This window comes from Fusarium mangiferae (genome assembly GCF_900044065.1).
Source record: "Fusarium mangiferae strain MRC7560 genome assembly, contig: FMAN_scaffold004, whole genome shotgun sequence".
Classification (NCBI taxonomy): domain Eukaryota; kingdom Fungi; phylum Ascomycota; class Sordariomycetes; order Hypocreales; family Nectriaceae; genus Fusarium; species Fusarium mangiferae.
Window position 1 is genome coordinate 898,396 of NW_024573924.1, and position 25,224 is coordinate 923,619.

General features: G+C 50.4%; 11 protein-coding genes across 11 annotated transcripts; 6 read left to right on the forward strand and 5 right to left on the reverse strand.

Annotated features, from left to right (window-relative positions):
- Positions 1 to 1,873: 1,873 nt before the first annotated feature.
- FMAN_08881 (uncharacterized protein) lies at positions 1,874 to 4,806 on the forward strand (the record flags this gene model as incomplete). Its single annotated transcript, XM_041829659.1, has 5 exons — positions 1,874 to 2,188; positions 2,563 to 2,579; positions 2,685 to 3,753; positions 3,805 to 4,071; positions 4,120 to 4,806. 5 exons carry the CDS (start codon positions 1,874 to 1,876, stop codon positions 4,804 to 4,806), a joined length of 2,355 nt encoding a protein of 784 aa, XP_041680400.1.
- A 540-nt stretch (positions 4,807 to 5,346) lies between these two features.
- On the forward strand, positions 5,347 to 5,739 carry FMAN_08882 (uncharacterized protein; the record flags this gene model as incomplete). The annotated part of the gene is made up of 1 exon (XM_041829660.1): positions 5,347 to 5,739. The coding sequence occupies one exon, from the start codon at positions 5,347 to 5,349 to the stop codon at positions 5,737 to 5,739; it is 393 nt and encodes a 130-aa protein (XP_041680401.1).
- A 53-nt stretch (positions 5,740 to 5,792) lies between these two features.
- Positions 5,793 to 7,478, reverse strand: FMAN_08883 (uncharacterized protein; the record flags this gene model as incomplete). The annotated part of the gene is made up of 2 exons (XM_041829661.1): positions 5,793 to 7,369; positions 7,418 to 7,478. The coding sequence occupies 2 exons, from the start codon at positions 7,476 to 7,478 to the stop codon at positions 5,793 to 5,795; spliced, it is 1,638 nt and encodes a 545-aa protein (XP_041680402.1).
- Positions 7,479 to 7,844: 366 nt separating this feature from the next.
- On the forward strand, positions 7,845 to 8,946 carry FMAN_08884 (uncharacterized protein; the record flags this gene model as incomplete). The annotated part of the gene is made up of 5 exons (XM_041829662.1): positions 7,845 to 7,907; positions 7,969 to 8,095; positions 8,147 to 8,266; positions 8,319 to 8,543; positions 8,591 to 8,946. 5 exons carry the CDS (start codon positions 7,845 to 7,847, stop codon positions 8,944 to 8,946), a joined length of 891 nt encoding a protein of 296 aa, XP_041680403.1.
- Positions 8,947 to 9,288: 342 nt separating this feature from the next.
- On the reverse strand, positions 9,289 to 10,235 carry FMAN_08885 (uncharacterized protein; the record flags this gene model as incomplete). Its single annotated transcript, XM_041829663.1, has 3 exons — positions 9,289 to 9,374; positions 9,427 to 10,126; positions 10,185 to 10,235. The coding sequence occupies 3 exons, from the start codon at positions 10,233 to 10,235 to the stop codon at positions 9,289 to 9,291; spliced, it is 837 nt and encodes a 278-aa protein (XP_041680404.1).
- Positions 10,236 to 12,405: 2,170 nt separating this feature from the next.
- On the forward strand, positions 12,406 to 14,253 carry FMAN_08886 (uncharacterized protein; the record flags this gene model as incomplete). The annotated part of the gene is made up of 1 exon (XM_041829665.1): positions 12,406 to 14,253. One exon carries the CDS (start codon positions 12,406 to 12,408, stop codon positions 14,251 to 14,253), a length of 1,848 nt encoding a protein of 615 aa, XP_041680405.1.
- A 350-nt stretch (positions 14,254 to 14,603) lies between these two features.
- Positions 14,604 to 16,748, reverse strand: FMAN_08887 (related to aminoglycoside acetyltransferase regulator from P. stuartii; the record flags this gene model as incomplete). The annotated part of the gene is made up of 2 exons (XM_041829666.1): positions 14,604 to 14,648; positions 14,709 to 16,748. 2 exons carry the CDS (start codon positions 16,746 to 16,748, stop codon positions 14,604 to 14,606), a joined length of 2,085 nt encoding a protein of 694 aa, XP_041680406.1.
- A 755-nt stretch (positions 16,749 to 17,503) lies between these two features.
- FMAN_08888 (putative holocytochrome-c synthase) lies at positions 17,504 to 18,561 on the forward strand (the record flags this gene model as incomplete). Its single annotated transcript, XM_041829667.1, has 3 exons — positions 17,504 to 17,581; positions 17,631 to 18,241; positions 18,294 to 18,561. The coding sequence occupies 3 exons, from the start codon at positions 17,504 to 17,506 to the stop codon at positions 18,559 to 18,561; spliced, it is 957 nt and encodes a 318-aa protein (XP_041680407.1).
- A 299-nt stretch (positions 18,562 to 18,860) lies between these two features.
- Positions 18,861 to 19,489, reverse strand: FMAN_08889 (uncharacterized protein; the record flags this gene model as incomplete). Its single annotated transcript, XM_041829668.1, has 2 exons — positions 18,861 to 19,378; positions 19,435 to 19,489. The coding sequence occupies 2 exons, from the start codon at positions 19,487 to 19,489 to the stop codon at positions 18,861 to 18,863; spliced, it is 573 nt and encodes a 190-aa protein (XP_041680408.1).
- Positions 19,490 to 20,398: 909 nt separating this feature from the next.
- On the forward strand, positions 20,399 to 22,057 carry FMAN_08890 (uncharacterized protein; the record flags this gene model as incomplete). Its single annotated transcript, XM_041829669.1, has 1 exon — positions 20,399 to 22,057. One exon carries the CDS (start codon positions 20,399 to 20,401, stop codon positions 22,055 to 22,057), a length of 1,659 nt encoding a protein of 552 aa, XP_041680409.1.
- Positions 22,058 to 22,271: 214 nt separating this feature from the next.
- FMAN_08891 (uncharacterized protein) lies at positions 22,272 to 24,722 on the reverse strand (the record flags this gene model as incomplete). Its single annotated transcript, XM_041829670.1, has 2 exons — positions 22,272 to 24,422; positions 24,462 to 24,722. 2 exons carry the CDS (start codon positions 24,720 to 24,722, stop codon positions 22,272 to 22,274), a joined length of 2,412 nt encoding a protein of 803 aa, XP_041680410.1.
- Positions 24,723 to 25,224: the final 502 nt, after the last annotated feature.

Consider the following 25,224-nt stretch of genomic DNA (forward strand, 5'->3'; position numbering starts at 1 on the left):
ACCCTGTGGCTTGCAGGTTTGACGGAGGCCCCACCCACACTAGCATGGTAGTTAATGAAGTTTGCCGCAGATAGTTGATGAAGGTACACCTGCTATGTAATATCTACATGATACGAGCTCGATTGGCGGTCTTATGAGAAGTGAAGCACGTATCGGGGGTTTAAGCTCTTGTGCACGGCGCGCAAGACGGGGGTTGCTGACCCGGCCGTGGGGAAGAGGCTTGAGCCCAAATTCGAGAACCGAAGCTTTTATACTTGTGGCTGTCGATGGGTAGCTCCTAGACGCCATGGAAGAGAAACCTTCGTTTATAACCTGCAAGTTCTGACTCAAGATCTAGGATGGCCAAGAGGAGTTACTAATGTCTCTCCATCATCGAGACTTTTGTGATGCGTGCCATGGCCCAGAAGAGTATTCTGAGCGTAAGGCGTGGAACGTGTGCGATACCGGACGGTTCGGATCAGGGCCACGCCACATAGGCATAGGCCTAGCCGCCTAGTTGACGTCTGGTCAGGGCCTTGTCAGGTAACTAGGTAGGGTGGGTTGTATGCCCCTTGAGTAACTTGACGGCGTGCAGGTGAGGAGTCTCCGCCAAGAGGGCATCCAAACTGTGACTATGAAGCTAGGCGTGCGGCGTGATAAGAGGACAATGTCCAAAGGAAGCTAGAGCGGTGGTCAATCTCCACAGGTAAGGCAGAGAGCAAGGGAGGTGAGCGCTGTGTAGAGTTCGCCGTTGAGTATTCAACAGCCGGTATAGTTGTTTAAGTTGAGCGAGATCCCCATCAACGATTGTGTTAAAGAAGTATCGCATATCACGACGAAAGAAGAATCACCAATAAACGAGAGATCGAAGAGCTGTCATCGAAATCCGAGCTCAACATCTCGTGGCAGACCCGGGAGATTCGACAATTGTTCGCAGTCATTATCATATTGGGTTGTTGTTGCGACCGCCAGCTTTCAACTGTATGGATACCGAGACGACACCAACACGGATATCCTCACAACAGACACTCAATCGTTGCTGAGGAATCTGCAACGACAGGCCAGCACAGGAGCACAGGACTCTTGGATCTAGAGCACCGGCCTCATTGGGATTGTTGCCCAATCGAAATTACCCTGTGAACGGGACGCAATTTGATTAGGTTTCGGCTCCGAGACTCTGGGTCAGTCCATGCGGATCCGACAGTTCTAAGAGGGACGCTTCTGGTTGGATCCGGTTGGAATTCCCTTTCCCGGCATTGCTCTTCCTTAGCGTTGCGCGCACGGGAGAGAGTAGACAACGGTTCAGCCTCCAGGTGATTACTGAAGGGAAGCAAGGCTGGAGGGCTATTATCACGTCTTCGGTGTGGGGGATGCCGAGGGGGAGATGGAGATGGAGATGGAGATGGATGGAGGTGTTATTCAGCGGCACCAAGCGATTGAAGCCGATGATTTCCACGGCGGCAGGGCCGTTCATTCCGCTCCTATCACCTCAGAATATCCGGGTCACGTGGGTATACCGCTAGATCCTGGCAACCAGAGCATACCCGGGAACGACGGTCATGGTGGCACCTGGCGTTGGCGTAGGCGCAGTTCTCAGCGCCCGGGCCCTGTTACTCATACTGCTACCGACCTAGTGGCCCCCGACCATGACCCAACTGGAAGTCCAGTGATAATACCTTTTACGCATGCACAATTCGCGTCACCTCTAGCAGTTCGCGCTCACAATCACCCTCGCCCTCACCACCACCCTCATCATCACATTCACCCTCAATCGCAGCCAAACTCACCCTACACTCACCCTCACGCTCTTCATCATCAGATATTGTCTCATCAATCGCTCTCTCACTCTCACCTTTCCGACGACTCCGCCACAGTCGATGGCCATTTTAGCACAATGGAGCAGATTGAGACACAAGCAAGCGACCTTCGGTTCCTTGCCCAAGTTCCTGTATTGAATCCAACCTCGAGCCCGTCTCTCGGCCCCGGCTCCGGCGCCGGACGAGGCGGGACTCCAGCCCGTACCCCCGGGAGCGCCGTGGGAGCCTCTACAGGTGCTCCTATTGCTTACGAGAATCATGCCAGTCCAAGTTCCGCCTCTGTCGGCGACAATTCCGCTCACGGTGCGAGTGCGTCCAATGCCAATAAGAGGAAGTCGACAGACGATGGTCAAGGCAATGGATCAAAGCAAACAAGAAGTAAAAGAAATAGAGTGAGTTCTGACCATCTCGTTACATCTACTATCAACCCCTGGGCCATTATGATATGAGATCACATGAGACAAGGATGAGATGAGGTGAGGCACCTTTCACGGACAGGGACGCACTTCGTGACGGCCAAAGAGGGGTCCGTTCTTGAGAGGGCTACACAAGACTGCACGATACTCGCCTATCGAGTCCTTCGAGTCTTCGGACATCAAACATCTCGGCCTCCTTGTTGCACAACATAAACGAACCCAGACGGCTGGGTCGGCAATCCGAACCCACTCATGTTTCAGCCCTTTGATCCCACTCATTCTCATGCCACTCCCCGGGTCACTATACTTGAAGATCACTCAGGCTAACGTTGCATTCTTCACCATGATAGTACATATCAATAGCTTGGTCAGTATGCTTCCGCCATTGAATGTGTTCATCTTCGCCGCGACCGCGTAGTATAACACTGCATTATCTTGGCTCCTAACGAGCGCATATGCTAACAACACATAGCAATGAATGCAAGAGACGAAAGATAAAATGCAATGGCGAAACTCCCTGCCAACGATGCGGCAACCTCAACTTGGCCTGTCTATATGCCCCGAACTGCTGCTCCGGCAACTTTAAGGAATCCGACGAGTTCAAGCAGGTCACATCACAACTAGGCCGCCTTCAAGAAGAAGTCGGCTGGCTTCACCAAACCGTCAAGGCCCTTCAGTCCGAACCTGCCCGATATTCCTCACTCGGTGACCGGACAATGACCCACGGCCACGGCACGCCGGCAGTCGCCCCTTCACCTTCTCATAGTTCTACTTCACTTAACCGACAGGACATCTCGAAATATGGTTCTTTCCGGGGTCCAACAAGCATGGCCTTCAGTCTCGACGTTGCCAATAATACTATCAACAACATGGGTTACAAAGGCATATCAGACGAGGAAAATCCACACCTGAATGATGGCTTGGGCCCCATGTCGACGCGACCAAGGGATCCCCTCCACGAATTCGACAAGGACGAAATGATTCGCCTGTGTCGTCTGCACGAGGAAGAGATCGGCATCATGTACCCAGTGCTCAACATTCAAACCGTGATATCCCATGCCAAAAATATGGCCACATTTCTTGAAACTCTACGGCTACAAAGCCCCAGAGAACTTGTCAACGACGACAAGACTCTACAGCTCAAAATCATCATGTGCTGTGCTCTAGTGGTAGAAGAGCACGGGCATAGCGATAAAGCCATTCGCTTGTTTGAGAGCATGGAAACGGTGCTCAATCGGAAGCTCATGGCTGAGGCTGCGGATGTTGCAACCCTACCAATCCTGGCTCTTGTTGCTGGGTATAGATTTCTCTCCAACGATGAAGTATTGGCTTGGCGAGTCATGGGTCATGTCGCACGATTATGTCTAGAGCTTGGCATTCATCAAAGAACAGGCCTGATGAGGATCCAGGATGAAGAAGAACGTAAGAATGCTCTCGTCAGCTTCTGGTCAGCATATGTCCTGGATAGGCGATGGGCTTTTGCAACTGGGCTACCTTTCGTCGTTCAAGATGAAGAAATCGATTCAGAACTGCCATTTCCAGTGAGTATTTGATGACCTCAGAGCCCCAGTCTTAACTAACAAATTTTTAAGGAGGAATATCCTTATCTTGTGGCCATGATCACCTATTCTCGGATAGGTGCAACGGTGTGGCGACAAGTAGCTCATTTTGGACCGGTTCTGGCACGCGATTTGCGCTCAGCGGAACTGGAGAATGTCGACCAGGAGTTGTTACAGTGGTATGAACAGATTCCCGAAGAGGTCAAAGTTCGTAACTGGGATAAGGAGAAGCATATAACGTCGACTCCGTCCTATAATTTGCAACGCCTACGAATCTGGACATATTTACGCCTGAATCAAGTAAGTGTTGCTCTCGAGACTCGGTCGGTATAGGCTAACAATATGCAGATGCGGATCTGGCTTTACACGCCTGTGTTGCATAGCGCTACAAGCATCATGGCGCATCCTGCACAATCAGAACGTGTAGTTGACATCGCCAAAGACACTATCCGATACCTTAGCCACCTGAACAACACAACCAATTTATACAGACGTGTACAGGTTTTCTACCATCAATTCCTCACATCGGCTATTGCGGTCGTCTTCCTCGCATCCGTTCATGCCCCGGTCCGCTTCAGCGCTTCCTGTCGTGAGGAGTTTTATATGGCCCTCGAGCTGGTGAAGGATCTTTCCGCTAAGAGCTGGGCATCGCAGCGACTTTGGCGGACAATAAGATCACTCAAAGACGTGGCACCGCGATTCGGACTTAATGCTGAGGACGACCCCCAGTCAACAGCAGCGTTGGGCATGATAGGGCTTGCTCGAGGCCATATGGAACAACAGCAGCCGTTCCGCAAGCCATCTATTCCTGGTCAGCAATCACAAGCTGCCACCCCAGACTCAATGGCTCAGAATGGATCACGCATTCAAGCCGAGATGTCACGAATGTTCGAGGGCTATGTAGGGTTGAATGGATTCCAATATAACGATAATGAGGGGCAGCAGGGGCCGAATGCCGAGGTTTCCGAAGCGTCCAACGGCGGCATGTTTGGAGTTGATGGCACTGTCTTTCCTCAGTTCAAGGAGATGTATTAGCCAAGCATGCTTAGCTAAGTATTTTGTATATTGCTAGTATTTAGATATGATATCCCCTCCTGTACACTGACTTTCAGATAGTCTTGGATATATCTGGTGGCGTAATATGGCGCTCAAAATGGAGATGCGAATTGAGTTAGTAATGTACTATTTGATAATGAAGATTTGAGGTTCTGTGTCCAGGCAGTTGAGTTGTTTGTTTTGTAGGCCGTTATGGTTGGGGATACGCTAGAAGCACATCTGGCAACTGTGCAACAACCTCGAGATAAATTGGACAAACCTACTACATAACTTACTACGGTTTCAGGGAAAGTTTGGGCTCAGCACGTCGATGGTATAACCTCACTCATGCTTGTCTTGGCTGTGGGTATGGTCAGCAAATCCGTAGCTTAGTAAGTCAGGATCTGTAACCCATATATCTCATCTTAAAAATCACGACGTTGTCTAGATTCCACTCCTCTTCCTTATCGTTAACATCGAATAACTTTACAACTCCAGCATCGGATCATCATCATCATCATCATCATCATCATCATCATCATGCTGCTCACAGCAACGACCCCCTTCCTCATCCATGCTCTCATTGAGACCCCAGCTGCCTTGACCTTCATCCTGAAACCCTCATCACAACTTCAACCGCTTCCTCAATCGGCGGCTCTGATTCTTCAGTCATTTGGTGGCCTTCTTCTTACGAGTAACCTCATTGCTCTCATCTTTATCCGGCGTCCGTTTGATGACGCAACTCGTCAAGCTGCGCTCGCCTTTTCCTTCTGGCATTTATGGCCTACTTATCGAGCTTATATGCGAATGAATGGCTATACAGAGGAGGAGGCTTCAACAACCAAGACTTTGGGGGGGCCACTGGTGCACCTAGGAGTTCACATTGTTTTGATGACCATGTTTCTTTGTACCTGGTATTTTGGTAATGCTTAAGCAACAGTCTATGACATCTACAATTACAACTTTTTTCGTATGTCCGTCCCTGTTTAGTTTCTAAACAGCCGGAGTCCTGCCTCCTCAACATCAACATCCATGTCATCCTCGCTCTCGTCTTCGTTAAGCTCCATCTTGCGGCCGAAGAGCGTGCCGAAGAAGCGGTCAATAGCACCCTGCTCCCACGCACGTCGGTCCTCAGGTGCCATGAAGTTCTGCAGCTTCTCGTGAACCGTGAAGCGCATCTTGCGGCCCTTGCTGGCCTTGCGGTCAACATTCTTTCGTGACTTAACATCCTTGGCTGCTGTGAGGACGACCGTGGGGACGGCAGCTCCAGCTCCAGCTCCCGATGAGCCCTCCACTGTGCGCTGGTCCACAAGCTCCTTCAGGAGAACCTGGTAGAAGTCGGCGTCGTCATAGATGTTGTTGTCCTCCGATGCACCCTTGGCAGCTTGCGCAGGGGCACATGAACGAGGGACGCGAGAGCGCTTGGCGAGACGGTTATCGGGGTCAAGGAGCTGCTCCTTGAGGGCACTGACAAGAGTCTTGTTTCGCGACTCGAGCCCCTTGGGTGCTGTGATATTAACAGACTGCACTTTGCGAGACCACTTCTCAAGGCGATCCTCCCTAGATTTGATAGACCGTTGTTCCTCCGCTTGTAATTGCTCCCAGATCTCGCTTGTGGCCATAGACACATCTAATTCACGCTTTCGCTTCTCGCCAGCTCGAGATGGTCCAAAGTTATCCTTAAGGCTGCTGATGGTGTTGAGGAGCTTGATGGCTGCCTCTTCAGCAGCCTCGTAGGGCTCCGATTCAGGCTCGGGGTTGTTGTCGAGGGTATCAAAGGTGTTGGCAGCAATGATGGCTTTCTGTAGGCGAATTCGAATGTTGAGGAGCCCGTCATAGGCCTTGCGCTGCTGACGGATTGCCAAACCCTTGTCAACATCGGGTCGGGTTGATAGGGCTGCCATCATGGGTTTTACGTTCTTAGCCTTCGCCTCTGATTCTTCCTCATCGCTTTCACTACCGTCATCGTCCCCTTCCTCCTCCTCTTCTCCCGAGCCCTCCTCATCGCCATTCTCATCCGACTCATCGTCGGAGCCTTCCTCGCCATCGACCAGAGCGTCAAGGCCATCGTCCATGTCGTCCTCATCTGACTCGGATTCGTCATCCTCATCTTCGCCAACATCCGCGCCACCTTCATCGGAAGAAGACATGTAGTCAGCAGCAGTAGCTCGCTTGTTGACGGGCTTTTTGGGCTTCGAGCTTCCTCGGAAAGTAAACTCCTTGAAGCGCTCCTCATCGCTTTCGCCAAGGGCGTCGTCGCTCTCGATTTCTGAGTCGTTGGCCTCAGCCTCGTCGCGTGCTAGATCTGCGGTCTCAGGGTCGTCGAATTCCTCATCGCCCGACTCCTCGTCCTCATTTTCGTCTTCGGACTCGCTCTCTTCTTCAAGCGCATCTCGCGAAACTCGAGAGCCTCGGTACTGGGGACCCAGTGACATACCCTCCTGCTTCCTCAATTTACTCTTTCCGACAGAAACATAGTGCTCAGTACCCGCGTTCTCATCCTCGCTCTCTTCGCTACCGCTGCCATCCTCACTAGCTTCGACATTGGCCTCGGGATCGTAGTCTTTTGATGATTAGGAACCATAGGTTATATGGCAGTGTAGTGACTTACCCTTGGCGATAGGCTCGTCCAAGTCTTGGAATTGCTTTGCGCGACCCTTTGCTTTGGCCATTTTAATGGTTCAATTGTCAAGTCTTCCACTAACAAACGAACAGAAGCCCCCACGTTGGAAATTTTCTGAGGAATGGCCTTGAACTTTTAGGCGGTGGCAGCTGGCAGAATCGTCGCAACTCAGTGTTAGTGGAGAGAGCCCTGTATAGTCCGCTAGCTCAAACTCCCAGCGTCGATGAATTCCACATGACACCTCATTTGGTTCACTCGTGTATCCTTGACATCCTATGAGTAGACAATTCAATATGACACTTATTTAGACACTATAGACATTGAAAAACTCCCTATCACTTCGAATTGAGGAGTTCAAGCTTAGGACGCCGAGGTTCTTAGTTATATACCATCTAAAGCCATAAATACTCTCAGTATGCGTCCAACATCTGCCCGACTCTTTCAGTGCTTCCGGGCGCTGCAACATGAAAATCCATTAGTGAGTGACTTTCTTCAGTGCTGAGTACCATCAGGTTAGAGTATGACTGACAATATTGCAGGGTCTCCCTCGATCAGGAACGCCGCCGACCTGGGGTAAACGTCCAGTCCGTCGCAAAATCACCGGTGTCGAGAAAGTCATTGCGGTATCTTCAGCCAAAGGTGGTGTAGGCAAAAGCACAGTTGCAGGTATCTATAGATGTCTCCCGAGACTTGAGGTGTTCTAACAAAGGCGACTAGCAAATCTGTCTCTGGCTTTTGCTCGCCTTGGCTTTCGTGCTGGGATCCTGGACACTGATATCTTTGGTCCATCTATTCCAACCTTGTTTGACCTCTCAGGAGAACCGAGGTTATCGAATAGTCAGTCACTGGAGTTCATAACGCCTTCTGAGCATGGACTGACATTACAAAGATAACCAGCTCATCCCTCTCACAAACTATGGAGTCAAGACTATGTCCATGGGCTATCTGGTTGGTGAGAATGCACCAGTAGTTTGGCGAGGTCCCATGGTGATGAAGGCTATTCAGCAGCTTCTACATGAGGTAGAATGGGGTGGTCTTGATGTTCTTGTCCTAGACCTCCCCCCAGGTACAGGAGATACACAGTTGACCATCACACAGCAGGTTATTTTAGATGGTGCGTTTCTATGAGATGTCACGTTTGTTTCTACTAACAACCACCAGGCTCTGTCATCGTCACAACTCCTCATACTCTTGCCACCAAAGATGCTGTCAAAGGTATCAACATGTTCAAAACAGTTGATGTCAATATCCTCGGCTTGGTACAGAACATGTCCTTGTTCACATGCCCGCATTGCCACGGAGAAACCAATATCTTTGGTTCCAATGCAAGGGTTGAGAGGTTATGTCAAGAGCACCAGATCGATTTTCTAGGTGACATCCCATTACATCCCAATATTGGAGATGATGGGGACAGAGGAAAACCCACAGTAGTGGCAGAACCTACGAGTGAGAGGGCGAGTGCCTTTTTGAAGATAGCACAAGACATCTGCCCCAAGATCGATCTTAGTGGGAAATAGTCGCCGAACTTCTACTAGGCTGCCAGGCAACTTGTGCAATAATGATTCCTGCCAGCCCAACTTAGTAAAACACTCAAAGCCGAGGGGGAGAGGTGTTGTGTGCTCATGTAACATTATTTGATTAACACCGGCTAGTCTATAAACATAGACCGCGTCGCTCCTATATACTTGAGTCTGAAAAGGAAGAACTGGATTAAACGCCAGAAAGACAAGTTGTTAGCCTCTGCTGTGATCAAATGCAAGGCATGTTACCAAACAAAGCAATAAGCTTCTGAGACTTCCCGAACGCCCCTGTGTGCTCTTGAGTATCGAACCGAGTGCCCTGTCAAGAGAGAAAGGTGATTAGTCTAGCTCATCGTTCATTTGATAGACATGACGGCTTCGAGTGGGGTCTTTTCGCATGGCCTGGCCAGAGCCTGTAAAGCCAACTGAGAACAAGTTAGTGTCTGATTCATGGATATGCGAAACAGAAATGCATACCTCTACCGTGGACGCCGTCTGGAGTACGGAACATGCTGTCCTTCTTTTGGTTCTTTCCAAACTTGGACTTTGCGCTGAATTCTTGCCACTTGTTCTTGTTTTTCTCGAGTTCCTTCTTGGCCTTGATCTTCTTGGCCTTGGGAGGCTTTACTTCACCATCTTGCTCGGCTGCCTTCTTCGCTTCAGGATATACTGTCGCGCCCGCTGATGAAACCAGTCCAGGGGCCGGAGGTGTTGCTGGTGCTGAAGTTGTTGGCGTACCGTCCGCCTTTCGCTTGTTTGACACAGGTCGAATATCGCGAGACCGCAAGGTCTCGGTATTATCGTAGGTCTTGAACTTGACGGTGTAGATAGGGTCTGTTGAGGATCCAGTGATAGATGTGATGCGCGCTGGGTAGAAAGCCTTGTCACCAGAAACCCACTTGGCTAGAATTGTATCGTTGACCTGGTAGTTTACAGGAGCCTGCTTCTCTTCCTCCACTGGAGCTGCTTTCTTAAAGGCCGGATGGTTCTCGCGAGACCATTTCTCGGGCTGAGGTGGCGGTGATGGTTCTCTGGGGGCGGGCTTGGGCGCCTGGGCAGGCTTGAGCTCAGCAATTTGTTCATTGAGAAGATCGATGAAGCTGTTCAACTCGTCCTTTAAAGCTTTGAGCTCGACGTTATCGGGGTCATCGCGTAGCTGACCGAGAACGATATCGAACTAGAGAGAAGTGGTCAGTATGAATGACATATCATGGATGATAGGATGGGAGTCGTACTTGTTCTTGGTACGTCTTCTTCTCTTGTTCGATTTCAGCGATGGACGACATGGTCTGGAATCTTCTTTCTGAGGTCGGAAGGGATGAATAATGCCAAAAATCGGGGGCTCTAACAGGTGCCTATGTATTCGAAGTCGTGATGGGTTGGTTCGTGGGGTTCCTTGATGCACTCACTGCACGAGACGAGATTGAAGAGTCCAAGCTGGAGTTAAAGGTCACGTGCGTAGTATTTTAAGGCACCCCGGATTATCCCCGCCAAAAGCTTCCCGAAGATGAGGGTGAATAAGAAAGGAAGGATTTCCAAACTGACGAGCCACATCTTAGAGCATCCTCAAACTATATCTACAGATGGCAGATGGCCTCTTTCTAAGTCCTGCACTATTTGTTTCTATGGGCTGTCATGTCTGGTGATGGGTCTTGCTTCTGCGAGTAGACAGAGACAATTAGGTACTAATTTAGCTTATGTAGGTACCTAGGTAGGCAAAGTTGTCGTGTATGATTTTGGTGAGCACGAATCAAATCATATGGTTCGGTTTCATCACCCTTTCGTCCCATGAACGACACAGTGACTATGACGGTCGTCAAAGATTACCTTGGTGAATCACTCCACGGTTATGCCGCCTAAAGTCGGCCCGTAAGAGAACAAGGCAATGGCAGAGGTAAAGGCCGGGCCAGGGTCCGTCTAGCAGTGTATGTAGGTCTCCGCGAGCCCCGAGCGGTTCGTAGGTAGGTAGCTAATGCAGTGTGTATTACAGGTGACGCATTCATGATTGAGTTAGTGGTGGTCAAGTCAACCCATGTTTCTCTTTTTAGTCCATGTCCTTTTTCCGGGTTCGTTCATTTCTGTGACAAGTTACACAGCGAACCAAAGGCTTCGTAATTGGTCTCGGATTGCCAAAGAGGGATATTCCATGGAACCCGGTTCCGGTTGCGGCTCCGTGTCGGCCTGCGACCATGAATCTCATGGATCTCATTCTCATCTCAGTCGTGTTCTAAATAGAATGACTCTCTAATCTTTTGTTGGCTTACTTGCTTGGCATTTCGCACTATCACACCTCAACATGTTCACTCGCTAATCACTGCTGCTGCTACTGCTGCACCATCAAAGTAATTATTTCGTTCGCTCACTAGCTCCAACTCATTTTATTGTTCGGCCGTGTTCAAGCCAGACCTTTCTCAGACGCACACTTAAACCTCAGAGCCAGAGCCAGTGTCAGAGTCAGAGTCAGAGCTCAAACTAAAAACCTTTTGTGGACAAACCCAATCTTGATAATTAGCAAGCCTTCTTTTTCGTTCCACTCCTCTCCATCACGGCCTAAGGTACTACAGTATACCGACCTACCTAATACTAAAGATTCATTCATGCAACTCAGGTCAAGTTGACTGGTCTTAGCACTGGCAGCCTCTGTCTCGGCAGTAGACTAGCTTCATCTCCGCCGCTCTGTTTGTTGGTCTTGTTTGGCTCTCGATTGTTGTTCGTTGCTTCTAGGGCCATGCCTGGTCTGTCTGGTCTGGAATTGCTCGCCTATACTAGTAACGAGACCAAGACCTTACCTTACGGTACCTTACTCTTACTCGCCTACCGACCTTGTCCATACTTTTTTTTTTACTAGACCTTCCCTTACGTCAAAAGTTGCTTCTGCTCAACGCCGGGCACTTTTCTTCTTTAATTTTCTCTCCCTTTCTTCGTCATCTTCTTCTTGTTTTCCCCAGACTCCAGACTCTTAGTGATCGCCGGCCCATCTCCGCTCCTCCACTGCCCTCGACCTTCACCGATTCTTCTCGTGGCCGATCCATTGACATTGACATCACTGAAAGGGAGCCCTACAAATCTGACTTAAAAAGGGAGCTCCATAATCGGCAACGGGGACGGAACCACCACCATTCGCGATCCGAGACGACGACTAGCTGAACCTTTGATACGACACGGAGTCAATTAATCTCCTACAACCTTTCTCACTATTTGTCACGTATTTATTTGCAATTGCTGCTGCAGCGCCCATGATATTAGATACCCTGGTCATCGGTACAGCCAAAAAGGGAATATAACGTTTGTAGTCAGTCGCAAACACAACAAAGGAGAAAAGTCGCGAAAAGTTGAAAATATTTCTACCGCTCGAGATCAGTCAGATACGATACGACCAATTCGCCGTCGCATCACCCAGAACGAACTGCGCGCAACCTTTATCTCGCTGTATTATACCTCCAATCCCTACCAACCATGCCTCACACCCGAGATGCGGACAGCGCATCGTCCTTGAGCGGCCAATCAAAACGACCTCCGCTCAACCATCAGGAGAGTGATTCGCAGAGCGAGAGCAGCGGTGTTAACCAGCAACACCAACACCAGCAGCAGCATCGGAGACACCATCGTCATCACCAGCGACAGCACACTGTTGGTCACCTCCACCACGCCCGCGGCCCAGCATCAAAAACTGCCCCGAAGCAGCCTAAGCTCAGCCGTCGCCATACCGATACCCCCGATCAGATCGAGCAGCACCAGCAGCAGCACCGAATCTCCTCCGGCCCCAATTCTCATCGACGAGCTCTCAGCGACGCAAAACTCTCTTCTCGCGAGTCTTCGTCTGGCAACCTTACCAAGAGCGCATCTCAATCGAGGCTGACCAAGAACTCTTCCCATACAAAGCTCGACAAGAGTTCTTCCCAGACAAAACTGGTCAAAAGTCCCTCGCATGCGAGAATCGTCAAGAGTCCTTCCCACTCAAAACTTAAGCGCAATCGCTCGCATACAGAAGTCGGGAAGCGCACTCGGTCTGCAGAACTGAAGCGCGCTTCAAGTACAACAATTGTTTATCAGCCTCAAATCTCTCACGGCAAGTCGCAGGTTCATTTCGATTTGGGTAACGAGGAGGACGAATGGGTCGACGCGAGTGGCTCTAATTCCCCCTACCTCTCCCGCAAGGGCTCTCTCAACAGTAGTAACCACTCCGTGCACCACCCCGACGACCGCCCTGGCGGATCAAGACCGGTTACACCCAACGATTCCGCCACTCCAAAGCCGGCCGAGCAACCGCAGCACGAACCGGAGCAGCGGAACTCAACAAGCCCCGAGTTGCAGACGATACATCACAAGGAGTATCTCACATCCCGCATATTACAGCGCACTCCGTCCCACGGAGCTCCGCCCCAGATGAGCGCAGACCTGGCGCAGATCTCTCCTCGCCATTTTGCGCCAGCCTCTGCTGATGCCATAGGGTCAGGAACTCCTGCGGGAAGTAATCAGGACGAATTGACGTCCCGGTTTGTCGAGGCTGTTGGTTCTGGATTGACTAGTGAGGGATCCTTCTACCGGCCACCTCGGGGGGACTTTCGCCGATACGATGACGCGCCTCAAAAACCTCGCTCTGTGACCAGCTTGCAAGGCGACCGTGAGGAGCGCCGAGAACCCCCAACAAGCGCACCAAAAGACGACATTGATGATAGCGCACTAGCGCCCAAAGCGGCCCGACGGGCTGCGCCGCCTGCCGCTCAAACATCGCGAACACAGCAGAAGCTTAACCTGCAGCGAGCCAGTTCCGTGATTGAGCCCGGGCAAGCAGTTGGTGGTGTCGGAGGTGTAGTCGGTCATACTCCACTCATCGGCGTCGGCGGTCCCGGATATGACGGAGGTAACAGTCGAGATCCACGTGTAGGCAAGCTCTTGGAGCGTACAGGCATGGAGTATCTCGTTGTTCGAAGACATCTCAACCCCATTTCTCGTTCACTCGAGCGTCTCAACCATCTCCCGGGTATGGACAAATCATTGCGCATCCCACGACCTGGCACCGCTTCGACAAACGGCAAGCGTTCCACGGATCTCACTATGCGCCAACACACCCGCAACGTTAGCATGCCTGATCCTCGACGACCGATGACGCCGAAACGCCCTACCTCAGTACGGACAACCAACGGTGCCTCGTCGAGCTACGACGGCAACGACGATGATGGCAGGCTTACTGACCGGCTAAGCGGATCAAGCCTGGTTGGTGGTGAAGAGGAAGATGGTACCGCAGCCATACTGAGGAACTTGTGGGACAAGTCTATGGAGTTGAGTGCCAGTACGGATTAGGAGTTCCTTTTCGTTTCTTCGTGATTCTAGAGATCTAGGCGTTATGGTGCAACTATGGTATAGGAAGTGCTCAATAGGCACCCAAAGACAGAAAGGCGTGAATCAAGACAACGTCAAATTTAGACGGTATTAAGCGAAGATGTAGACTCACGATATTATTACGTGAAAGCGGCGGTTTATCGTTAGAAACGGGACCAGCCTATATAATAATTCAATGAATTTACACACATCTAAGAGTAAGTCTCTGTTAAGTCGTGTCTCTCATGTATTTCTTACGTATATATCATTCCAACCCGTACGCCTTCTGATGCTGCACTCCACAAAATCTAGTTTAAAAAAGGTCTTTATAATTATACATTGGGGGAAAGTTGGTCATACTTGACACATCGTTCGACCTAGTTTTTCAAAATTAGCATGTCATGGCTTTGAAAGATGTTTGACACTAAGCAACTTACGTCTTCGATGCTGGCTTGCATAAATCGTCTTGCTTCTAATCCCAGCCATACCACTAGCATGGAAAAGTCGCCATGCTTTGCCATACCTGGGCCGCTCTGGGCGCTGAGTTGACGTAGAATTGGCAGTGAGCTGCTGAGTAGATCCACATCAGGGTTCAGACTGCGACCGATACCCTCAAGAAGCAGGATACTGATGACGACGTTGACGAAATCGCCCTCGAGACGAACATGGTGGTTTCGAACCATGCTAAGCACCTCTTGCAGGATATCGCCGATCTTGACGTTACCGAGAGCCAAGGTGCGGCTCTTGACACCGAGAACCAGATGTTGCATCTTTAGGGCAAAAACTTCTTTGTCGAGTACAGCATCTGGTTGACGGCAACGTTCGCACATGAGATGGCCGGCCTTGTAACCGTCAAACTCAGCAACTGCGCGGAAGAGGTCGAGGAAGTTCTCGCGGTTCACAGCATTGAGTTCAGTCACGAGTCCAGTGTCAATGAAGATGAGCTGAGGTCGGAAACCTTCAGCATCGATCTTGGCCAGCTCCGCCTCCCACGCTTTGGGGTCCTTGCGGTGTCGATATGGTCGAAGTCGTTCAAGCACTTGTTCGGTCACATCTTCCTTCTCATCGGGATGTGCCTTTGTCATTGTCTTTCTCAGACGCAGCTCGGGGTGAGCTGATTGGTAGAATCGCACCATGATGTTGCCAGGATGCAAATCAGCGTGGACAAAGTTGTCAAGAAGCAACATGCGGAGGAAAGCGTCAAGGCCTTCATCGGCAATGTCATGTTGGAAGACGCCGCCTCCGTTCTCCATGAAGTCTGCCAATGGGATGCCCTGGGCATATTCTTCAATAAGGACATTCCGCGTTGTGTACTCAGTATACGGGTATGGGAACCAGGCTGTAGATCGATCTTTGAAGTTCTTCCGGAAAGTGGCCAGATTTGCGGCCTCTATGCGAAGGTCAAGCTGGAGCTTCATCATCTCCCCAAATTGAGCAACCTCATCCGGCAGTGAGAGCCACTCAATCGTGGGAATCAAGTTGAGCAGGGAAGCGAAGAAGCCCATAATGCGAAGGTCCCGTCGTACCGTCCTCTCGACGTATGGGTGCAGCACTTTGACTGCAACGTAGGACGATGGTACTCTCTGCGGGGAGCTCTTGAGCACTGTATCAACATTTCGCTTCACGTTTTGCGCCAAAGGATATGTGTCATGAAGATCAGCTTCCTCTGGCTTAGCCAAACCGGGCTTCAGCTTGGCCTTGTAGACCTGAGCAATAGCGCCAACACCTAGAGGCTTCTCCTGGAATTCGTCAAAGATGTCTTCAAAGGGGCGGCCACCAAAAGCGGCTTCCACCGTGACGCGCGTGGCATGGAGTGAGTGAGCCGGCGCATTCGAGTGAAGTTTAGACATGATCTCGCACATTTCGGTAGGGAAGATATCGGTTCGCGAGGCAGCCCATTGTCCAAGCTTGATAAAGGCTGGGCCAGCCATTTCCATCTCGTTGACCAAGAAGCCATACCACCAGAGCGTACCTGACCGTTCGTTGTCTCTATGAGGTTGTCGTTTTCCAAAGTATATGGCAGGAATGGTGATTATCACCGGAACAAAAATTACAACAAGCTGGAGGAAACGGAAACCAGTGCATACGGGCTCGATGATCAGGAGGTCGATCAAGTACTTGATGCGCTCTCCGAGCCTGGAAAGACCATGGGAATCGGCTGATACGCCCTTTTTCACCTCGGCCCGTGATACCTCGAGCATGCGCCTCTCGCCTGTCTCTCGATCATTGCCGTTTTCTTGTTGCGACAGCTCAACAAAAGCAGCCGTTCCCAGTGCCGTAGCACCACCAGAAGCGCGCAGTGCTATTCTTTTCGGTGCGCCCTTGGGCCATTGTGTGAATCGAGGGCCGCGGGAGCTTTGGGACGCGAATCGACGACCAAGACTAGCGATGGTGAATCTGGCGTGGGCGTTGACATTTGGGTATGTTCGGAAGCCCGGGTGGACGAAAAGCCGGCCTATGAAGGAGCCAGCTCTCATCTCGGAAGGGGGAGTGTCTTTCTAGAGAATTGTATTGACGCGGACACTCTCATGTTCGAGCAAAGCCTAGGGGCGATTGCATTCGGAGAGTGGTCAGATTGGTATAGAAAAGAGAAAGGTCTGGCATGTGCAAGCGCGTTAATGATGCAAAGACTCGGATCGATTTACAAGGATGCCCGCCAATGGATCCCCTGGGAACGAGCTAGATCAACAATTGGTGTTGGTGACGTCGGGCTGATAACCAGAGTGACGTACAAAATTCGTATCCACTGTAACTATCTTTTCTAACGGAAATAAATCGGAAAGGAATCATGAGGAATATTTCAGCCATGATGGCTCATCAATGCCAACTGAGCCAAACCAGAAGATCAAACACTAAGAGACACCATAGATATTATGAATTCAACACTCATGCCTCCGTCTAATGGTCACCGATCTGGTCGCAATGCTCATCATCTTGCCAATAGACTTCCTATGATTCGCTCAAACGCTGTAAATAGTTCTCGATTTCCATTGTAACCCACCTGGCCTTGGTGCGGTTTCCCCCGGTCTTCCCGCTCTGGGCTGGCCTTAAATTTTTGATAGGCGCATTACTCTAGTAGAGGCAACCGGAGGAAATTCTTGCTTCTATCCATTCATCCACTCTTTGTTCTTGTCATCATCACCAAACACAATTTTCGATTCTTTCGACACCCAGGCCAACAACACCAAGTTACTTCATCGACCTTCCCAGTTCTAATATATAGCCATTCGCGATGGGCTGGTTTTGGGCAGACACGCCTGTTCCTGCGGTTCCTGTCGGACACCCAGCTACTACCGACAAGGCTCCTCCAGTATGACCGCAATCTCATACATCTTCACCATATCGCTAACTCTCCCCAGCCTGGCTGCCCTATGCACCAAAAGTCTGCCGATGCCATGAGCCCTGTGGCTAAGCCCAAGAAGCCTGTCGATCTTCCTTCCACCTCAGGATGTCCCGTTCCTCACGCCGCCCGAACCCAAGATCAGCCTAAATCTTTGATCTCCCAGCTCAACCCTCTCAACTACATGTTCCCCGATCTATCGCAAAAACCTGCTCCTAACCAATCATTCGCTCTCCCGACAACCCGAGATGAGTCCACCATTCCCAAGGGCACTGGAGATGGCAACTGGGAGTACCCGTCTCCTCAGCAGATGTACAACGCGCTGCTGCGCAAGGGATATACCGATACCGATATCACCGCTGTCGAGGGCATGGTTTCGGTACACAACTTCTTGAACGAGGGCGCATGGCAGGAGATTCTTGGTTGGGAACAACGATTTGCGCGGGGGCTTTACAAGGGATGGCAGATCTGCAAGAGGGGCGAAGGTCATGTTCAGGAAGAGCTGGATCGTCAAAGGGACGGCATTGATACCGAGCCTAGTCTCGTTCGCTTCCAGGGTCGACCCAAGGAGTTAACTCCCAAGGCCACCATGATGCAGGTTCTGGGCTGGATTTACCCTTCAAAGTTTGGGTAAGGATTCGTGATTCTAACGTGCAAACGATCTGCGGCTAACACACTTTAGCACCGAGCCTCCATTTGACCGACACGACTGGTACGTTGCGCGAGAGATCAACGGTCAAAGGAAGGAGATTCGATACATCATCGACTATTACTCTGGCGAGCCCGATGCCCACGGCGACCCTGTCTTCTTCCTCGATGTGCGTCCTGCCGCTACACCCTTGGGTGCCGCCGAGCGTATCATTCGCTGGAGTACCGACACCTGGTGGAAGGCCATCGGCGGCGACAGGCACGAGCAGGATCCCCAGCCTTGGTTCCGTGGCACTTCTTAAAATGATTTCTTTGGCGCTTGGGTCATGATGGAAGCAGGTGTTTTCTGAAAAGGTTCTGGCGCAATGCATTCTCCTCTCTAATTGTTATGATTGGATGTATTTCTATAATGATGGCTGACTTGGACAGGGGGAGGCAAGAAAACTTAAGGACCTTTATCCTCAGTGATGAAAAGACTTTGGCAATGAGCCTATCTTCTAGAGTCTTGTGTTTTCTTGCTCCCCGAGGCTGGAGTCACTTGTTCGGGCTCGAAAACGGAGGAAATCGGAGCAATTATGTATTATATACCATTCATTAGAACTTAGTTCAAGTTCACAGCCAATTCGTTCACTTGGTCTAGAAGAGCCTGGTCCTCTCCAGCTGCATTCTTGAGCACCTTTTCCAACTGGTGGTCAACGGTCTGGCCAGGGATGTCAGACACAGCACCCTGTGCCTGTTGAATGCGAGCCATCTGGAACTGCAAGAAGAACTTGGGAACCTTGATCGCAAGGTTTCCACCAGTTGATCTGATGCCAGCTTCAGTTGCGAGGTAAACATTGAGCTCATTCTGAAACGTATCGAGGTTGTTGTTGGCCAGGGGTGATGTGGTTGCAAACTTGTCGAGAGCGAAAGCCAAAGGACTTTGGCCTGATTCGGCAAAGTTGATGGAAGAAAAGGTCACACCGCCAGAGCTCACATCCGGGACACCATCGATGGTTGTTTTCGAATTGTCGCAGGTGATGACCGAGGCCAGATTCGTGGCCTGTGTCGAAACTTCATCGGGGAGAGCTTCGGAACCAGTCACAAAGCAAGGATTTTGTCTCTTGGGAAGATGGGGCGCTTATATGCGTTAGTAGGTATGTTCTTAAAGGGCTCGGCAAGAAAAGGATGCATACCTGCGAGGGCGCTTCCAGCCAGTGTGATGATGATGGGAAGAATAGGGAAGTGCATTTTAGATGAGCGAGTGAGTGAGTGAGTGACGGAATAATAGAAAGAGAGATAAACCAAGATTATTATAAACAGAGATCCGCCAGGGATTTACGAACTGAAGAGAAACAAGTTGAGAAGTGATGAGTTTGCTTGGATACCTAGGATCTACATGCCTTTTATATGTCGAGAGTATATGCGACCATCGTTAAGCATAAGCATAGAGTTGAATCGAGCATGACACCGAAACCTAGACCTGAAGATGCCTCCATGTCGAATATCTAGACTCAGTATAACCCCAAAAGACGAAGCTCGCTGTGACACTGTTCGTCCCAGCAGCATAGGCCGAGGGTTTCAAGGATCCCTGGTCTGTCACAATAAGACCCGGGAACTATCGACCCCAAAGTCTAGAGTCACATCAGCTCAGATCCGATTTCCTATTTCGGACCGTCTCCGATGAATGTGCATAATGCAGTCTGGCAGATGCTTCTTTGAATCAAATATCTGCGACAAAGGAGTTGAGATGTGAGCGGCAAGTGAGACGTCATTTAGTCAGCTTGTCTACCCAGTTTCAGGTTCGTCCTTGTGAGACGAGACTGTTCTTGGTTAAATCTCAAACCTGAACCATTTTCCTTTACCAATTTCCCAAGAGTTGTTTCTCAAATCCCGTATTTGTTTGTTTTATCTAGGTGATTCTCTGTGCATACAATATATATACATACTACACTCACTCAAGGACTCCCGGATCAAAGTCGCTCCATTCGACCAATCAGAAGTCGCAGATTTTCCTCCAAGGGTCCTTGGAACTTTTTCCCCCCAAATTGGAATCGCAAAAGCAAAAGCTCGTCCCTTTTCATTGACAGCGACATACTCATTTCAACGACGCTTTTTGGCGTCGCACAAACTCCTCACGACAGCGCCATTCGCTTCGCAATGTCTGCTGAAGCCACGTCTGCTTCAAGTGACTACATAAGGCTTCACATAAGCCCTCTCGATCCCGAGCTTCTCAAGATCGTTATCCCAGCTTCTGCAGCCCCAAAGGCGCGCAACATTTCATATCACACCCTCGAGACGTTTCCCGAGCGACGCTACGGCTTTGTCGAACTACCAACAATGGAGGCTGACAAGATCAAAAAGAAGCTCAATGGCGCTGTGTTGAAGGGCAACAAAATACGGATCGAAAAGGCCAGACCAGAACAGAGAGTTGAACCTGCCGGTGAAGTTGACCAGGAGGGAGAGGAGAAATCCAGGAAGAAAAAGAAGAAGTCAAAGGAATCCAAAGAGGAATCGAGAAAACGAAAGCGTGATCACGAGGTGGTCGGGGGCGTCGCTCTGACAGACCGCAAAGTCAAGAGGGGATGGACAGAACCCGCCGATCAGAGAAGAAAGAAGAGCAAGCAGGACAAGGAAAAGGAAAAGGATGGCAAACACACCGAGAAGAAGAAGCGCCTAAAATCAAAGTATACAGACGGAGATGAGTGTCTGCTCAAGACCAAGGTCCCCCCTAATCTCATCTCCAGTCTCCCTGAGGACGATCAACCCCGAAAGCGCAAGAAGAAGGGCAAGTCGCGCGAAGTTACTGTTCATGAATTCGAGAAGACCACAAAATTCCCGAGCTTCTTGAAGACCTCGGCCGATGGGGAAGAAGCCACCACAGCCACCGAATTTATTGAGGGCAAAGGCTGGGTCGATGAGAATGGCAATGTAGTCGAGACGGTCAAGGAGAAGAAGATTCCCGTACCTGTACCCAAGAAGAAGAAGGTCAAGAAGGTGACACCTCCTCCTGTCGAGGAGTCAGATGACGATACCAGTAGCAGTGGTACCAGTAGCAGCGGCTCATCTGATGAGGAGAGTGAGGTTGAGGTGGAAGTTGATGCTCAAGTCGAAGAGAAGAAAGAACAGACAGACACAACCAAGGAAGCTCTTCAGCCAGGCCATGAGTCCTCCGACTCTGAAGCCGACTCCCCCGAACCACCCCAACAAGCCACACCCCTCTCAGCCATCAAAGCCGACGAAACAAGACCCATGTCCTCAAGTTCTTCCCGCAGTCTCACCATCAAGATACCCCCTCCTGGAACACCCTCTACAAAAGTTCACCCCCTTGAGGCCCTTTATAAGCGTAGTAAGCCCGACGAGGTCGCCACAGAGACTCCCGCCAAGAAGGAAGCTGAGCCCTTCAGCTTCTTTGGAAGCGTTGACAACGACGATATCGAAGACGAGGAGGACCAAGACCCCGCAAACCTTACCATCGCAACCCCCGCGCCCATGACGCCCTTCTCTCGCCAGGATTTCGAATGGCGCAACGTTAGAAGTGCTGCGCCCACGCCCGACACCGCGCATCCCTCACGAATGCGCAACTTCTGGCCTGAGGATGAGGAAGACGGCGACGAAGATCTCGACATGGAAGAGCATGGCTTCGACGAGGATGGAGACGAGAAAGATGTTTCTGCTCCACAAAGCTCAAGCGATTTTCAGGCTTGGTTCTGGGATAACAGACGCGATCTCAACAGATCATGGATGAAGCGTCGCAAGACTGCGGCTAAAGAGAAGCGGCATAGAGAGAACAAAGCGAGGGCTAGCAAGGCGGCATAGACTCATAGTATATGGATAATAGACATTAATTGCATGTGATGTGACACACTCATCGGTCTCTCCTGATGCACTCAAGCATACTACCTCAACATCCTTATACCAAACAAAACTTGAAGGTCTTTTCAGAGTATCATTAGGTTCGCTTCTTCATATGAAATGATCTACCTAGGTACGTATGTCTTGTCGTCCCCCTTGACTTCTCATTAGTCGCTGCTTATTTGAGTGAAATGTCGCGAGACGACAAATCATCCACGCATTCATGAGGTTGATTGTCCTCGGAGCATGCCCCCTCTCTGGGATGTGGAACGTTGAGCTTGCTCCGCTCCATGGCTTCGTATATCTCTTCATCATCAGGCTTGGGTGGTTCAGGGGTGGGTTCCCTGGCAATGCTGTCCCTGGAGCGCAAGAAGCCGCCCGGCGATATATCATTCTCGGCTATTCTGATCGGAGCTCCTCCCGTCGGCTTCCGAAAGTGATTCTTGTGGAAAAGCTTGTGGCCTCCTTGTTTGATTTTGTCCATCAGACTTTGCCGTGAACCATTTTGAGAATCGATCATCTCCTCCCCAATGCCGGCGACATGGGCACTCAGTCGTCGTCGTGTATCTGCGTCGAGTGAGGCACTTAGCTTTCTTTCCGCCGCAAGAGGAGTTGGTAGATGTCTCCCTGCCGCTGTCAGTTTGGTTGGGTGCGCTCTGAATGGGTTAGCAGCGAACAAAGGGTTGTTGTATGAGTGTGTGTTTGAGGGCTCTACAGAAGAACTCGATGCGGCCAACTGCTCGACACCGCAGTGGGCATCGACACCGTCTTGGTAAAGCGTGGGCGGAGTATGCTTTTTCGACTGGTCACTCTCGGTTTGCAAGGTGAGGTCAGTGGTGCAGTCACGGGAAAAGAGTCTGGGGAAAGACGTGATGACAGTCCCGTCGCTGACTCTCAGCTGTTGCTCAAAACTCTTATTGCACATGATGTCGGCCAGTATTTCAGCTGTGCTTTTTGGTGTGGCATAATGTCGTAGGACAGACTCGTCTTTCGTCAGCCTCTGGTAGCTCTGTCGACGATCATCTGGGCACGAACGTGAGCCCCCATGTGTGGGTGAGCAGCAGTCCGAAACGGTTCGACAATGTGTTCGTGTACTTGAATCATAATTTGCTGGATATGCCCGAGACCAAGTAATCTCAGCAATACTTCGGCGTGTCACAACAGTTGTCGTTGCTTCTGACGCCCCGCCACGCGTTTTGGTATGGACTTGCATGTCAGCTGCGTTGATGTTTGTGTAAGATGTGCTGGGTAGATTAATGGTAGTCGCAGGGTCGATCGCCATTGGAGAGGGGACCAGGATAGCATTTGAGTTCTCATCGAGTCGCGGCAACGGTCGACTTTCAGATGACCCTGTGGTCGTAGGTGTTCTCTTGGGTAATTCGATATGACCATTCTTGAGTGTTTCGTCCAACACAATACTGACGACATCTCGGATGTCCTTATCACCAATGAGGTAAAGCCTCTTGGCCTCTGGGACTTGCTGGCCCTTTCCATTTATGACATGCAGATGTTCTCTCAAGTGCCTGATCTTTTGAAGGCGATCACTCACTTTTCTAGCGATACTCTGGGTAGCTTCTTCGCCGGTATACAATGGGTCGCCTACTTCTGCCTCTGCTTCACGGGAAGCTGAGCTCTCGGTATCAATAATCACTGCGGGGACTTGGGATGGATCTACCCTCCAGAGCGTTTCGTGGCTTCCATGCCTCAGTACGCCCTGGTCCTTGTCTGAAGCTTCGAGATAGTAGTAGGCACGCACGCCTGGCTCCCGTGCCGAGGATTGGAAAGATACCCTCTCAATTTTGAATCCCTCATTTTCCTCGGTGCCTCTATACATGTAGTATGCTGAGCCATTCGATCGTGGGTCGAAGATGTAATAAGCCCGGTGTTCATCCTCAGAAGCTGCTTCGTGAGCATTAGTGTTGATGGAGTTAGTATCCAAGTCAGCTGGTCGTGATGTATCACTGCCATGTGTAGCAAGCTGAGATCCATCATTGGTGTCTTGTAGCCGGTCATAGACCGCTCCAAGGTTATTGGGTCTTGCATCAGGAATAGATCGTAGGCGACTTCGGGTCAAGGGTTGTGGTGCTTGGTCTGGGGCTGACGACTTGAATGAATTCACCTCCAAGGAACGTCCAGTGGGCGTAGTCTCTCCTGAGCTGCTGATTTGGTCCTCATTCGGGTCTCTATTCAGTGCGTGAAGCCTGTTGGCGATATCCTTGAGTCTTTGAATAGTCTCGTCTGGAACATAGTCATTCGCAGAAACAAAATCGTTTGAGGGTTGAGATGATTGAGATGATCGTATGTCCTTGATCGTGAACACTCTTGAGGGCTTTGGATAGTGTTCAGCGTCGTCGTTTTTCTAAAACACCGCTTTTCCACCACCAGGGCTCATAAGGGTCGAGTGAGGTGCGTTACTTGGGCCTGCTTCTGCTTCTTCCTTGTCGTGACACGTTGTGTCATCGGTCTCAGTGTCGCAGGTTGCGAGCTCATGAAGAGGCTTGCCTTTGGTGGAACTTTCATCGTCAGCGGCCGCAGAGAAAAGAACGACTTCAGGTTGAGTGTCAGGGGGGGTGAAGATTCTTGGCATTCGAGGGAGGCATCGAGCGTCGTTGTCATCGTATCCCTCCATTTTACTGTACGATTGCCGTCTAGAATATTTCAGACAAATCATGTGGAGAGTGAGTATACATGTAGGTAGGTGATGGAATAAGTTGAAGCTGCTAAATTAGAGCATGAGATAGGGTGAGTGAAGAAGAATCATCCGGACGATGACTTAGAGGTGGTTAAAGAGGCTGAGAGTGGAAGAAGGGAATTTGACCATCTTGGATTCCTAATGAGAAGAAGATACGAAGCGGGGAACACTCTTTCCCTTTCCTGTTGATCTCTTTTCGTACCTTAGGTTTGGCATAAAGGAAGTTGATTGCCTTGAACGTCTGACGCTACCTACCTTACCTACCTTACCTACCTTAGTACTAAGAGTGCCAAAATTAACGGTAGCTGCTCTAATTGAGGTAAGCACCGTACCTATTAAATTAGGTACTTACCTGAGGTACCTATGCTAACCTCGCCTGAGGGTTTTCGTCGCTTCCATAGGACAGAGGTCCTAAGCTTTCTTGTCTGACCCCATTACC